The sequence below is a fragment of the Molossus molossus genome, unplaced genomic scaffold (assembly GCF_014108415.1).
Source record: "Molossus molossus isolate mMolMol1 unplaced genomic scaffold, mMolMol1.p scaffold_m16_p_6, whole genome shotgun sequence".
Taxonomy (NCBI): Eukaryota; Metazoa; Chordata; class Mammalia; order Chiroptera; family Molossidae; genus Molossus; species Molossus molossus.
Genome location: NW_023425399.1, coordinates 54,012,590 through 54,025,504, shown reverse-complemented (window position 1 = coordinate 54,025,504; position 12,915 = coordinate 54,012,590). Strand labels below are relative to the sequence as shown.

Genomic DNA, 12,915 nt, shown 5'->3' with positions numbered 1-12,915 from the left:
TGCTTTGGGTGCTGGGTCAGGGCAGGAGGCCAGTCTTTCTCAACTACAGTTATTTTAGAACCATCTTCACAATCTCTGTCATGAGCTCAATGCCACATATGTTCTGATTAATATTTTTCTTTGAATCAATTCAGTTTAAAAATTTTAAATAATTGTATGGAAATTTTGTATTACTTAAGCATGTGGAAACCAGTATCCCTTCCCATAAATAGAATAAATATACATGTGGGCGTGTACACACACACACACACACACACACACACACACACACTCTGAATACCAAACAGTTGTCAAATTCTAGTCTGCTGTAGGCTATGACCTTGGGCCATGATTTGATTTTGTTTAAAAGGGAGATTGGGCCCTGGCCGGTTTGGCTCAGCGGTTATAGCATCAGCCTGCAGACCAAAGAGTCACAGGTTTGATTCCGGCCAAGGGCACGTACCCCAGTTGCAGTTTGTCCCCGGCCCTGGTCGGGGTTATGCGTGAGGCAACAAATAGATGTGTCTCTCTCACTCACATCGATGTTTCTCTCTCCCCCTGCACCCTTCTCCCACTCTTCCACTCTATCTAAAGATAAGTGGGGAAAAAATATATCCTTGAGCGAGGACTAAAAAAAACAAAAAGGGAGATTAGGGCATTTTGAGAGGTATTAAGTAGATTATGTCCCTCTTGAGAGTTGCTCATTGTTCTATTAGAGAGATTGAAAGAGAACCCCCAAATTAATAATGTTCTTACACTATAATTTCAGATTATTGTGTCATGCAAAATATTTCCCATTTTGGCAATGGGGAACCACTAAAGGTTTGTAAGCAGTACCTGTTCATGATTTGGAAAGTCAGTTTGTGCAATTTTGTGAGTGGTGGTTGGAATGGCTAGGTTTGGGGGTGGGAAGAATATAGTTTAAGGAAAAAGAAGCCCAGGAGAGAAATATAGAGGAACGGGCTTTGGAAAAATGGATATAGCAGGGGAGGAGAAACTGTTGCATGATTTAGCGGAGAGAATGGATAAGACTTAGGGACAAATTATGAGAAAGGGGGTCCCAGAGATGACTTGGCTTGGTCTCCTGGGTCAATCATAGTGGCCCCAGCTGTGACTGAGGAGTGAGTAGAGAGGCATGTTTGGGGATGAAGGAAGCATGTTGACTTTGAAGCTTCTGCAGGAAGTCTTCATAGAAAAGTCAAGTGAAATACATGTATATTTATTTGTAGATACAACTTGAGATCTCTATTGGTGGAAAGAACAGATTTTAGAGCTAAATAAATCTGAGTTTGACTCCTGACTCCATCTCTTACCTGTTGGGACCTTGGTTTCCTCTTTGACTGTGAAATTGCAAACCCCAACCTTAAGGATTACTAGGAGGGTTGTTGGTGTGCCTGGGCTAGCATGTGGCACAGAGCAGATGCCCAGGAAGCCGTATTGATTATTTAAGGTCCTTCTAGCTTCACAGTCATAGCTCTGATATTTTGGAGAAAGCTAGTTTCAAAATCAGCAGATTGCTGCATGTTTTTCCTGGAATGAAAGAAGCATTCATTCCATATTTGTGATGATACTGGGCATTCTTGTGTTTGTGGGTTTTTGATGTAGAAAGAGTGAGTTGCTGACCTTTGTTTTCTGGGGAGAAGCTCATTGCCAGGGTTCAGAGGCTCAGGCCAGTTGAGCATCCTGGAATTATTTCCTGTCTGTTTCTATCTGCTTTTTATATCAGCAACAGTTAAGGGGCCCTGTCCATCTGCTTGACTGGCTTTGCCTACTGCCTAGTGGCTTAGAGGGAGGAGTAATGGGGAGGCCAGAGCTTTGTAGTTATATAACCTTCCCACTTATTGGCTTTGCGAACCTGAGCAAGGGTACTGCCTTAAGTCTGTTTTCTTAATTTTCAAAACAAGATTAATAATACTGACTTTGTAGAGTGGTTGGGAGGATTAGAAATAATATACCTAGAGAACTGGCTTAGCTCATGTATAGGTGTGTGGTGTATTCTTGAAATATGGGTGTTGTTTTTAATTGTCATCTCTGAAGCTCCTTGTAGATAACTTCTCTACAGGGAGTGTGGGAGGCATTTACTAATAAGAAAGCCTTCACCCAGAGATAACCCTCTATTACTTGATAATGCAACATGTGAAGATCTAGATTGACCAAGAAGAGAGATACGTATACTTCTTTCCACTCAGAGGATATTTGTGTGGAATAGGACTGTGGAAGACATCTCTAATTTTTTTTTTGCGGCAGTGGAAGGGCTGGGAGGTCAGGGGCTGCCCCAGCTTATGTCTGAACAGGGGCTGGCCCCTACTTCATCATAGGTGTTCCTTCACTATCCTTCAGTACTGGAGTCAGTTTTTTGGTGTTGCTTCTTCTGCTTATCCATGTGCTGGTCAGAGATCAGCTCCTATGCCTGCTGTAAGCCTCGTGAACCTTCTGGCCCTCTGCCTTATAGGAAGGATGCCATCAAGCTCTTGTTACACTAAAGCCCTGCTCTTGAGTGTCACCTTCACTGATATTGAGTGCAAAAAGTAATGAAGTGGCCCAGCTGGTATGGCCCAGTGGTTGAGCATCGACCCATGCACCAAGAGGTCACTGGTTCGATTTCTGGGCACGTGCCTGGGTTGCAGGCTTAATCTCCAGTAGGGGGTGTGCAGGAGGCAGCTGATCAATGTTTCTCTCTCATTGATGTTTCTGTCTTTCTCTTCCTCTCCCTTCCACTCTCTCTAAAAATCAATAAAAACATTAAAAAGAAATGTATGCTACCCAAGAAAAGGATTTGAAGCTGGTTGAGAATCACATTTCAAGAGCAGTGGTTAAAAACTCTGTGTTGACATGGGGTCGATCTGGTTTAGAGACAGGACTTTGGCTTTGGCTTTCTGCTGTGGAATGTTTTTAGAGAAGCTTATTAAAAAAAAACATAATTTGGAGGTAAAGTTTCTATTCTGTTGGAGATAGCAGAATAAAAATTCAGATGATCTCTGTGGGCTTGGACACTGAGCCAATGCCAACATGATGAATGAAACAGGAGTAAGTGGAAGAGGAGTTGGGAGTTCCAATTGGCTACCAGCTTCCCTGAGCAGTAATGGGCTGGTGCTGCGACTTCCAGGCTGTTTTCCCATGATCACAGGATCCATGACCTCGGAAGTAATGTCCAGCCAGCACACATCTGGAGCACTGGCTTCCACCCTTGAGCTCATGTTTAGAGAGGAACTCTGTCAAACTATCACTGACCACTAGGAAGGCTTTGGCCACCACACTATACCACACCATCTGCATTGCCCGATGGATGGCCCTGAGGGAAGGGCTTGACTAGGCAGGATGACTGGGAGACCAAGGATGCTGGAATCAGAGACCTCAATTATGATAGCTGCTCTGTTACTCATTGGTTATATGGTTTGTGCTACAAGAATCATTCTCCTGATTCTTAGTGATAGTCCTGGTGAAGGGTGTGGAGATCTTTAGTTAGGGGAAAAGGAAAATGCTCGGCATGTCCAAACATGTAGGTGGTATAATAGAAAGTACTTTTGTAGTCTAGCTGATTTGAAGAGTTTGGGCAAGCATCGTAATCTTTGTGAGCCTGTTTTCTCATTCGTACACAGGGAGCATGACACTTACCCCAGAGTAGACACCTGGCTCATTGCCACTGAGGACTTGTTAGACGACTCCTGAGGAAGGAAGAGCTCTGGAGCTATTCCAGAACTGCTCCATTTAGTGCCTGGAGCCCTTGGGATGCTGAGCCAGTGAAGGGTTCAGGCTGAGGCTTGGTAGGGACCAGGCTAGACTAACGTGGCTTCTCACAGGTGACATGCAGGATAATTTAAAAAGAGTATTATCAGATAGATAGTTTTAGTTTTAGTTACATACTTATTTAAATCTATATTAGAGAAAACCTAAATAACTAGTGTATCAAACCTTTAATTTTAATGAAAGTTGTTGCTTTCCTTTGGCTTGATTTTTTTCAGTATAAAAAAAGTGTGTGAACTTAAAGAAAAATATGAAGTAAATAATAAACCAGGCAAGTCTCTTCAAGAATGTCAAGATCATAAAAGATATTCTCCTACCCTCCACAAGATAAAGGGAGAGGCCAGGGGAGGTGAAATTTCTAGGTTAAAGAAAACTAAGATCAGATCTGGAAAAAATCAAGAACAGTTCTGAAAGATATTATGGGGAATGAAAGACAGTTGGGGGAAATTTGAATATAGGTGCTAGTAATAGTATGGTTTCAATGTTAAATTCTTGGGTAGGACAATGTCCTGATTCTTAGAAGAGAGATATTAATAGTTTAGGTACCATTGTATCTGAACCTACTTTAAAATCGTTTGAGAAATATTTGTGTATATTGTATATTATGTATGTGTGTGTGTGTATAAATAATTATATATTACAGTGGAACCTTAGTTCTCAAACTTAATTCATTCTGGAAGGCTGTTTGAAAACCAAATCATTTTTTTCCCATTAGAAATAATGTAAATTGAATTAATCTTTTCCAGATCTTCAAATAAGTGAACATTTAACAAAAAGGAAATGAAATATACAGTGAAAAATGAAAATTTAATAGTAAGTAGCAACAAAAGCAAAAAAAAAAATATATTCACAGTACAATTTCCTGAGATGTTAACAATGTGAGATTTAGCCATAAACTGACTCATACTTGCATTCTCTCCTTTTTTTGTTACCAGAGACCCGTGACTGATCATACAGGTATCAGCATGAAAGGGTTGTTGGGTTGAGAAGTGAATTGTTTGAGATGGAGATGTTCAAGAACTGAGTCTTGACTGCATATGTATTATATATATATATATATATATATATATATATATATACACACACACACACATATATATATATCTCGTATATACACATATGTGCATGGAAAAGTGAATACAAGTGTAGAAACTGTTAACAGTTGGTGGCACAACTAGTCGAGGGAAATACTGTGTTCATTATTCTGTTCTTTTAGCTTTTCTATACATTTGAACATTTTCAAAATATAACATTGGGAAATTAAAGAACTAAAAGCAGTGATAAGCATGTCCCTGTGAAGAAACTGTCTACAGTTTGGTACTATATTCTGAGTCAAGCTGAATCCCTGTGGTGACCTGTGGCACCTGCATTGTCACCCTTCTTTCCTTCATCTACATGGGTCATGGTTGTTTGAATCTTAGAGCCTTTGTATTTGCTGTTCCCCTGGCTCAAACCACCCTGCCTCTGTTTTGTCATTTCGATCTTAGCTCCAACATAATCCTCTGAGCAAAGAGTCCCCAAACCTGCTTTTCTAATGCTGCCAGTCCTCAAGTTACTGTCACAACATCAAAATTTAATTTCTTCACTGCATTGTCACCATCTGAAGTGACCTTTGTAATTAATTATGTGGTATTGTTTATCTATCCTCTTACTAGAATATAGTTCCATGAGCACAGAATCCTTAAAAGAAGAAAATTAAGCCAGAAAGGAGCAGTGGATATACCATAATTTGTAATGGTGACACAGGAATGATTAACATTTGAGAACCATTGCATTGTGGGACTTTCCTTCAAGTCCTTGTGCAGTCCTTGCTGACTTTTCATTTCTGGAACATATCTTTAATATTATGATTTGAAAAGAAATTTTGACCTAAGAAAAACCATTCAGTGATATATCACTAATACAATGTAAGTTGGTTAGAAAATATGATACAAATTTTTAAAAGTTCAGTTTTTTTAGGTACATAAAATGAGACGACAAAAATGTTGTCTCAGTCAGTGAGGTAGAATTTATTCAGTAACTATTTGCAGCCACAAGTTAAGATACTTATTCAATAAAAAATGACCTAGTATAGACCCAAAGGCCATCAGTTGACACCAGAATATTAATGATATAATGTAGGATTATAGAATCACCTGAGGTTTCTTTATTTCTAGGAGGTAAATGAAAATATTGTGCATGGTGTCACCTAAAAGCTATAATTCAGATGCTTTTGAAGAAGGTTAGTGGATAGCAGTTAATGGCCATAATCAGTATTACTCTTAGTGTATAGTTATGAGGGGGAGTACTTTTGCAGTCTGGAGAGTGCAACAACAAAATCACATAATAGGGGAAACCTTGGGAGATGTTTCTGGGGGAGTTGAGGTGGCCTGTGAAGAACTGATTAAAATATGCAGTGTCTCATTATTGAGGTAGTAATACTGTTGGTGAGATTTTGCACCAACATCCAGCCCAAAGACATAGCTTCTTTGCCACTTCACCTTCCTGCCATGTGACTAGTACCTGGACCACACATTTGGACTCTCAATTATATTATGGCCTTTAACATCCCTAATTGGTTCATGGACTTAAGTCTGGTTTAAAGGTGATTGCAAGCCCTTGGATGTTCGGGATGCAGCATGTGCTCCTTTTGTGTCTGTCTGCATTTAGAATGGGATGGCATACACAGGCAGCAGGGCTTTTGCTGTGAGGCAGAACATGAGTTTTGGATTCAGAGGGCCTGGGTCTGGATCCTGGTTCTACTGCCTAATATCTGTGATGATTGTGACATTGATAGTAGAAGTTAATGAATTCATTGGGCCTTGTCTGTGAAATAAGGGTGACCATAATGTGTCGGTGGGTCAAGTGAGATAATGTGTATAAACAGTCAGTTTAGTGGCATGGAAAATGCTATTAAGTTCTTAAAATCATGATACTCAAGGTGAGATGAATTGTTAAAACATGGGCTAATACATTATATTAGTGTATAATCTTTGCTTTTAAAGGACATAAATTCAACTTAAACTGCTTCTTAAAACCAGCAAGGTGATGAGGACAGGCTTTAAGCACAACTGGATTCAGGGCCTCAAATGATATAATCAGAACCCTGCCTCCATTTCCCTCATGTCACCTTATTTCTCAAGCTGCTTGGCTCCCATGAGATTGGAAAGTTGCCCATGGCTCTTCAATTCAGCTTTCTTTCTGCCGAGTAAGCTTCTCTAGCAGAAAAAGAGATCTTTCCCAGAATACATAGGAGAGACTGAGTGGCTGGATCTGGGTCCCAGGCCTACAAGTGGAGTTGGGACTGGAGTTCCTGCCACCTATATGGTTGGGACTGAGATAGGGAAAGAGGTGGTCCCAAAGGAAAAGAGAGGCTCTGTGACCGGTCGAAGAGGTGCTAGTCTCCCTCATCACAGGAGAAGCACAGTTCCTGTATGGAGTTCCAAGTCTTTCACAGCAGATTTACTGGCCTTCATTACAAACCAAACATTCTGCTATTTTTTGCTCTGGAAATTGTTGATAAAACCTTTCCTGTTTAGTTGAAACATTGCAAAAGTTACACAGAAAAATAAACAAGACTCTGGTCAGTTGTGAAATGGAGAACATCAAAGTTTGGATAGTAACCAAGCTCAGCTTCCACTTGAGTGGCTTCATGTCTATGAACAGGTCTGTAGACATGGGGTTTTAGTTTAGGTGCAGTTGGTTGCAGAACCAGAAACTATCTCAGAATGGCTCTAGTGAAGTGGGGTAGGTTTGGGTGAGGCAGAGCTATGCTTGGGCTGGGCATGCTGAGCCTAGGTTGGAGTGGATGGTTGTCCATACCATGCTGCCACAGCAGTGTCCCTGCTTGGCCTTCCACCTGTCCCAGCAGGATACCTGTCCCCACATCTGCCCCTTTACCCCTTGACTGGCCCACTCAGCCCTCCACCCGGCCCCTGACAGATGCCTGTACGTGAGCTCTACCTCATACTCTTCACCTCAGAACCCATCTCATGGCCCCATTTCTCAGTGAATCACACAAGATCCCCAGGGGAATCTGTTACTCAGCTTGCCAAAGTCATAGGTCGCTGGCCAATTTCTGGGTAGGCCACTCTTGGGACAAAACATTGTGGTCCTATTCATTGTGACTGATTTAGGGCAATGGACATTATAGGTATGTTGGAATTCTTTGACAAGAGGGGCAGGCAGGGTCAGTCTTTGCTCCACTGCCTTTGACAGTGGTCTTGAAAAGTGTTTTCAGATACCTGACCTCTGACTCCTGGGATGTACTCATTATATGTGTAGCACAAGCATTTTTAATATCTTATAGGTAATATCTTAGTAGGTAATAAGGTTACAATTTTTATTATAAAATATTTATGTTTATTATCAAGTACATTTTTTTTTCCAATTTTGGAAAAGAGAATAGTAAGAAGAAAATAAAAATTACCCATAATCTCACCACCATAGGTATTAATAATAATAGCAGTTAACACTTTTATAATATTTGCTTTGTGCCAGCCCCCATTGTATGTACTCATTAAATTCTTATAGTAACAGTATGAGACAGAATGGAGATATCATTATCTCATCCCTGGTTCTGGAACAGAAGTCAGGTCTGTAGGGTGTGTGGGGTGGGTGTGTGACGAGGATGCCTAGCCTGTTGGGGTGCTGATGTAAAACCCTGGTTCAAGTGCTAACCAGGTTTGACTGAGTACTAACTAGAGGCTTGTGTGTGTGTCATCTCACATGGAGAGAGGTTCAGGTAGAAGTGGTGTCCTGTCTAGTAGCCGCCACAGCACAAAGACAGAGTGTTTCCTCCTTTTCTCCTCACAGGAAGTGCTTAAGGATCACTAGATGAGATGATTAGACATACACTTTGTCCCTCCAGTTTGTCTCTTAAGTCCCCTAGGCCTAGACCCTCTGGGCCTGCTTACCTGCTCCTAGGATCTGCCTGGATGTTTTTGAATTAAATGAATACATGAGAGTCTGGGAGTGAGTGGTACAGCTCTCTTTTCCTTACCTCCCATGTGCCTAATTATCTCAGCTATAGTCTTCTTTTCCATTCTTGCCATAGCTATAGAAGAGGAAAGTAGGGGCAGGGGTGAAGAGGTGTGCTCAAGATCACACAGCAGGCCAGGGGGGAGCTGGTGTTGGAATCCAGATCCAAGTAAGGGGGCAGAGACTGAGAGTCAAGACCATAGTGTACGTATGTTTCTTTTAATCCAAGTCCCTTTTTAGCGAGCTTTTGTCAAATAGCACTGCGAATACAGAAAGATGCTATCCAAGTGATTGTACTTTGCATGATTCAAGGAACTGAAATGCAAGAGGGGAAAAATGAAAGAAAAAAAGACCAAGTGTAACAAGCTTCTTTAGTTGGAAGAACCACTCTGGAGATAGCAGGTAACAGGACACTATACTTTCAGCCTTTCTTTTTTTATTGTTGCCAGAAAAATAATCAGCTCTATATCTTAAATGTGTGATAAAGTGGCTCAGACACCAGTTGTAACTTAAAACAATTTTTGTTTTAGTTGCTTTTAACAAACAGATGCGGCTGGTTTTCTGGGCCAAGCACAGTGTTCATTTCTTACAATGGGCTACTTGAGCCGCTCCACTGTCTTGATTTGTGTTTCATTCTTTCTTTAGTTATGTCCATTCAGTCATTATTTTTGTATATTCCAGAGGCTTGGGTTTGGGGTTTAAAAGAGTGATTCTGGACCAGGTAGTCATTGTAATAGCATTTATTTAATGCGTTCTATGTGCCAGGCACTGTGCTAGCACAATGGGTGGACAGGATGGGGCTCTAGCCCTTCCTGAGTTTATAATCTAGTAGAGAAGCCGGACAAATGAGTAAGAACAGAGCTTCTTCCCTCCCCAAAGGCAACCATATTCAACTTTTTTAGTTGATATTTTTGTGTAATCTTTAAAACATTTACTATGCTACTTTTTGTTTTTCTCAGTTTCATACATTATCTGTAGTCTCCCTTTTAAGGAAGACAAGAATTCTTCCCCTTTTCATCTGCTTTTTTCAGTTGTAGTTGGATGTTCTTTCATATCTTCAAAAAGCTTGGGGACACTGCGCAACTGAATAAAACCCAGTGCTTGCTGTCAGGAAGCTTATAGACAGTGAGGAGATGGACCTGTGAGCAGGCAACGTGAGGATTAGTCATTCTGTATTAGATTTGAAGAAGGGGTGGGGCTGAATTCCCCTGGTCAGCTTTGCTACCTCTGTGTCCAAGCTGTTCACTTGTGTCAAGTGCTATGGAGTACTCCTCAGTGCTGTCCTGACCCAGCCCCATCCTCTCCCATTGGCACACAACAGCAGCTTCCCAACTGGCCCCTTGTCTTTAATAATCCTTTGCCCCCATGAGGACCACAGTGAATTTTAAAAACATATCATCCGTTACCTAAAAAACTACCATTGGCCTTCTGTTACGAGTGAGATAAAACCCAAGCTCCCTACTTTAGCCTTCAAGCATCTATGTGACTGAGCCCCTCCCCTGTCAGCCTCCCTGCCACTTGTTGTGCAGCCAGTCGGACTTGTCCCCTAACTAGGGCCTTCTCACTTGCCATTTCCTCTGCTGAGAATACTCTTCATTTTTATCTTCCAAGGGAACTTGTGACTACTCTTGAGAATATCACGCCACTGTACCCCACCACTCTATAACACGATCCTGTTTTATTTTCTACATAGCTTTTATCTTTGTCTAAAAGTGTCTCCCACAAGAATGTAAACTCCATGAGGACAAGGACCCTGTTTTGTGAAACTACCATATCCCCTTTAGAGTAGTGCTTGGCCCATGGCAACACACTAAAAAAAAAAATACTGATGAAATTAATCTTGGAGTGCTCTTCTATTGTGTCCCTAGAACCTATCACTGCCTTGCTGTCTGAGTTTATTAGTGAAAACATTGTCCTAGTTACAGTTGTATCCAGGAATACAGTATTGTTGCTAAATAGCACTTATGAGCAAAAATAAAATGACTAATAGTAATAATAATAGCAAACCTGCACATAACACTTACTGTATACTTTATTAGAATAACATGTATGTCTCATTTTCACCCTATGGGTTAGGAACTGTTATTACCCCCATCTTGCAGATGAGAAAACCAAGGACAAAGTCCTTGGTTTAACTTAACAAAGTCCTTGGTTTAACTTAACAAAGTCCTTAGTTTTATAAACAGTGAAGCTGAGATTTGAACCCAGATATTCTGGCTCCTGAGTCTGTGCTGTCATCCAAATGTGCCTGAGTTCCATCCAGGAAATTATCTCTGGAGTTGCGTGAATTAGACACACTACATTTCTAGAGGTGGAACTGGGGATAGTAGTAATCATTCCCACTTATTGAGCATTCTGTTATGGTTGTTCCTGTAGCTGTTATAGTGTGGCCAGGGATGGTGCACAAGTGCCTGCAGACATAGAGGACATAAATGTCTTTAATGTCAGATGATAGGGGCCTTTCCATGGATTGTTAAAGGAAGCAGGAGACAATACAACGTGCTCTCAGACATGGGTGAATAGACAAGTTCTCTGAAGTTCCTATGGGGATATTATACAGCTATGGCTATTACTAGAATCATAGTCTGAGGAGTTCTCCAGGAGCAAGAAGCTCCCTTTGCCATTCTCATAAGGATTTTTATGCCCTCCTTGTATCTGTTTCTGACTGTACCAGCCTGACGTAATTCTTATAAACAATCCCAGACTGTCCTTGAATGTGTACTGTGAGACCAGGGCAAGCAGAGAGCAACTTCCCAGGAATATCCCACAACAGATCAGGCTTCAGGCCTCTATTTCCTCTGCAGTGCTTTACCTATGTGATTGCCAGTTCTCGTGATATCTATCCCTGTGAGTGGGTGCTGGGATAGATCAGCAGCCCCAGATTGACTCGGAGAAGACAGTATAATTCTGGTTATAATTCTCGTTCCCCCAAATGACTTCCAGTTACTCTTAGTGCATTTAGTTTTCATCAGTGTTTTTGAGTGGTGTGAATGGCAGAGTGTCAAGTGTCCCTGAGAGTGTGCCACACCTGACCCCTTAGAGTTTACCCACATTCTTTCAGACTTCTGGTTAGTGTGGTGGGTCATGTTGCCATTGGATACCATGTCCCAACCACAGTGATATGCTGGAGCCAGAAAGGAACATTTTTACTGGCTGGACATGAAACGAAAGTCAGATTCAAAGCAAATAGGACTAGAATCCAGTAGGTTTACAGGGGTATCTAGAAGGGAGAAGTGAAAGGTCACCTCATAAAATAAGAAAAGGACCTAGTAAAGTTTTCCTCCAGCAGATTGAGATGAATAGCTCACCTTGGGAGGTGAGCTTAGAAAGAGTTCCTTTCCTCTAGGAAAGGACAGAATTCCTGAGATGCAGGGTTCATATCTGTATCATCAATGTTTATGGAAACCCTGAGCCAAGAACTTAAAATAAACACTTGTAATGCCCTTTGGCCCTGGCTGCCGTAGCTGCTCATCACCCTACAGGGGTGCTCTCCAGTTGTACACACATAGAACCTCCCCCAGGAAGCATCCCTTGCTGAGGATGAATTTACAGACAAAACCGCAAGGCACACAAGGAAAATTACTACCATGAAAAAGACATTCTATAGACACAAGTTTAAAAATTCACATCCTAGGAACTAGAAATCATAAGACAAATCAGAAAGGGGCTTTAAAATAAGAATGCTTGAAATGTAAATGAAGGAATAGAATCCATAATGAGATTAGGACATTATGAAAATATAGATTTGAAAAAGAATTAAAAAATTCTAAATATTGAAAATGCAGTCATTGCCCTGTTCTTTCAGATTAGTTGACTAATGCTTCACAGAGTTGGTGTATGTAGTTTTATTCTTCGTATGGAATTATTTTTTTCTTTTTAATCCTCCCCGAGGATTTTTCCATTTTTTGTTCAAATAGAGTAGGAGGGAGAGAGAGAGAGAGAGAAACATTGACCTGAAAGGGACACATTAAGTGGCTGCTACCCACACAACCCAAACAGGGCCGGGGACAAACTGCAACCATGGTACATGCCCTTAGCGGGAACTGAACCTGGGTCTCTCTGGACCGCAGGCCAACGCTCTAACCGCTGAGCCAAACCGGCCAGGGCACCATTTACTTTCTAAAGTTTACATACAAAATTATGCTTTTATTAGCTGTGTCTCAATATCCTCATCTATAAAATGGAAATTTACTAACAACATGGGGTTGTTGTATGATAATCTTTGTATAGAGT

At 41.1% G+C, this 12,915-nt stretch overlaps 1 protein-coding gene across 12 annotated transcripts in view; it reads left to right on the top strand.

The window, feature by feature from the left end:
* The window catches only part of EEFSEC (eukaryotic elongation factor, selenocysteine-tRNA specific), a 450,913-nt gene that overhangs the window by 87,590 nt on the left and 350,408 nt on the right, over positions 1-12,915 (top strand). Inside the window, exon 1 of one of the 12 annotated variants that reach the window (XM_036246075.1) lies at positions 4,485-4,536. The exons of 10 other annotated variants lie outside the window; for them this stretch is intronic. Coding sequence is in view for 1 of the 2 variants with exons in the window: in XM_036246068.1 (XP_036101961.1) it covers positions 4,504-4,536 (33 nt within the window). In the remaining variant the exon portion in view is untranslated. Of the gene's footprint in view, positions 1-4,484; positions 4,537-12,915 lie in introns of those variants that run through there. One more of the 12 variants, XM_036246068.1, reaches the window with a different exon arrangement.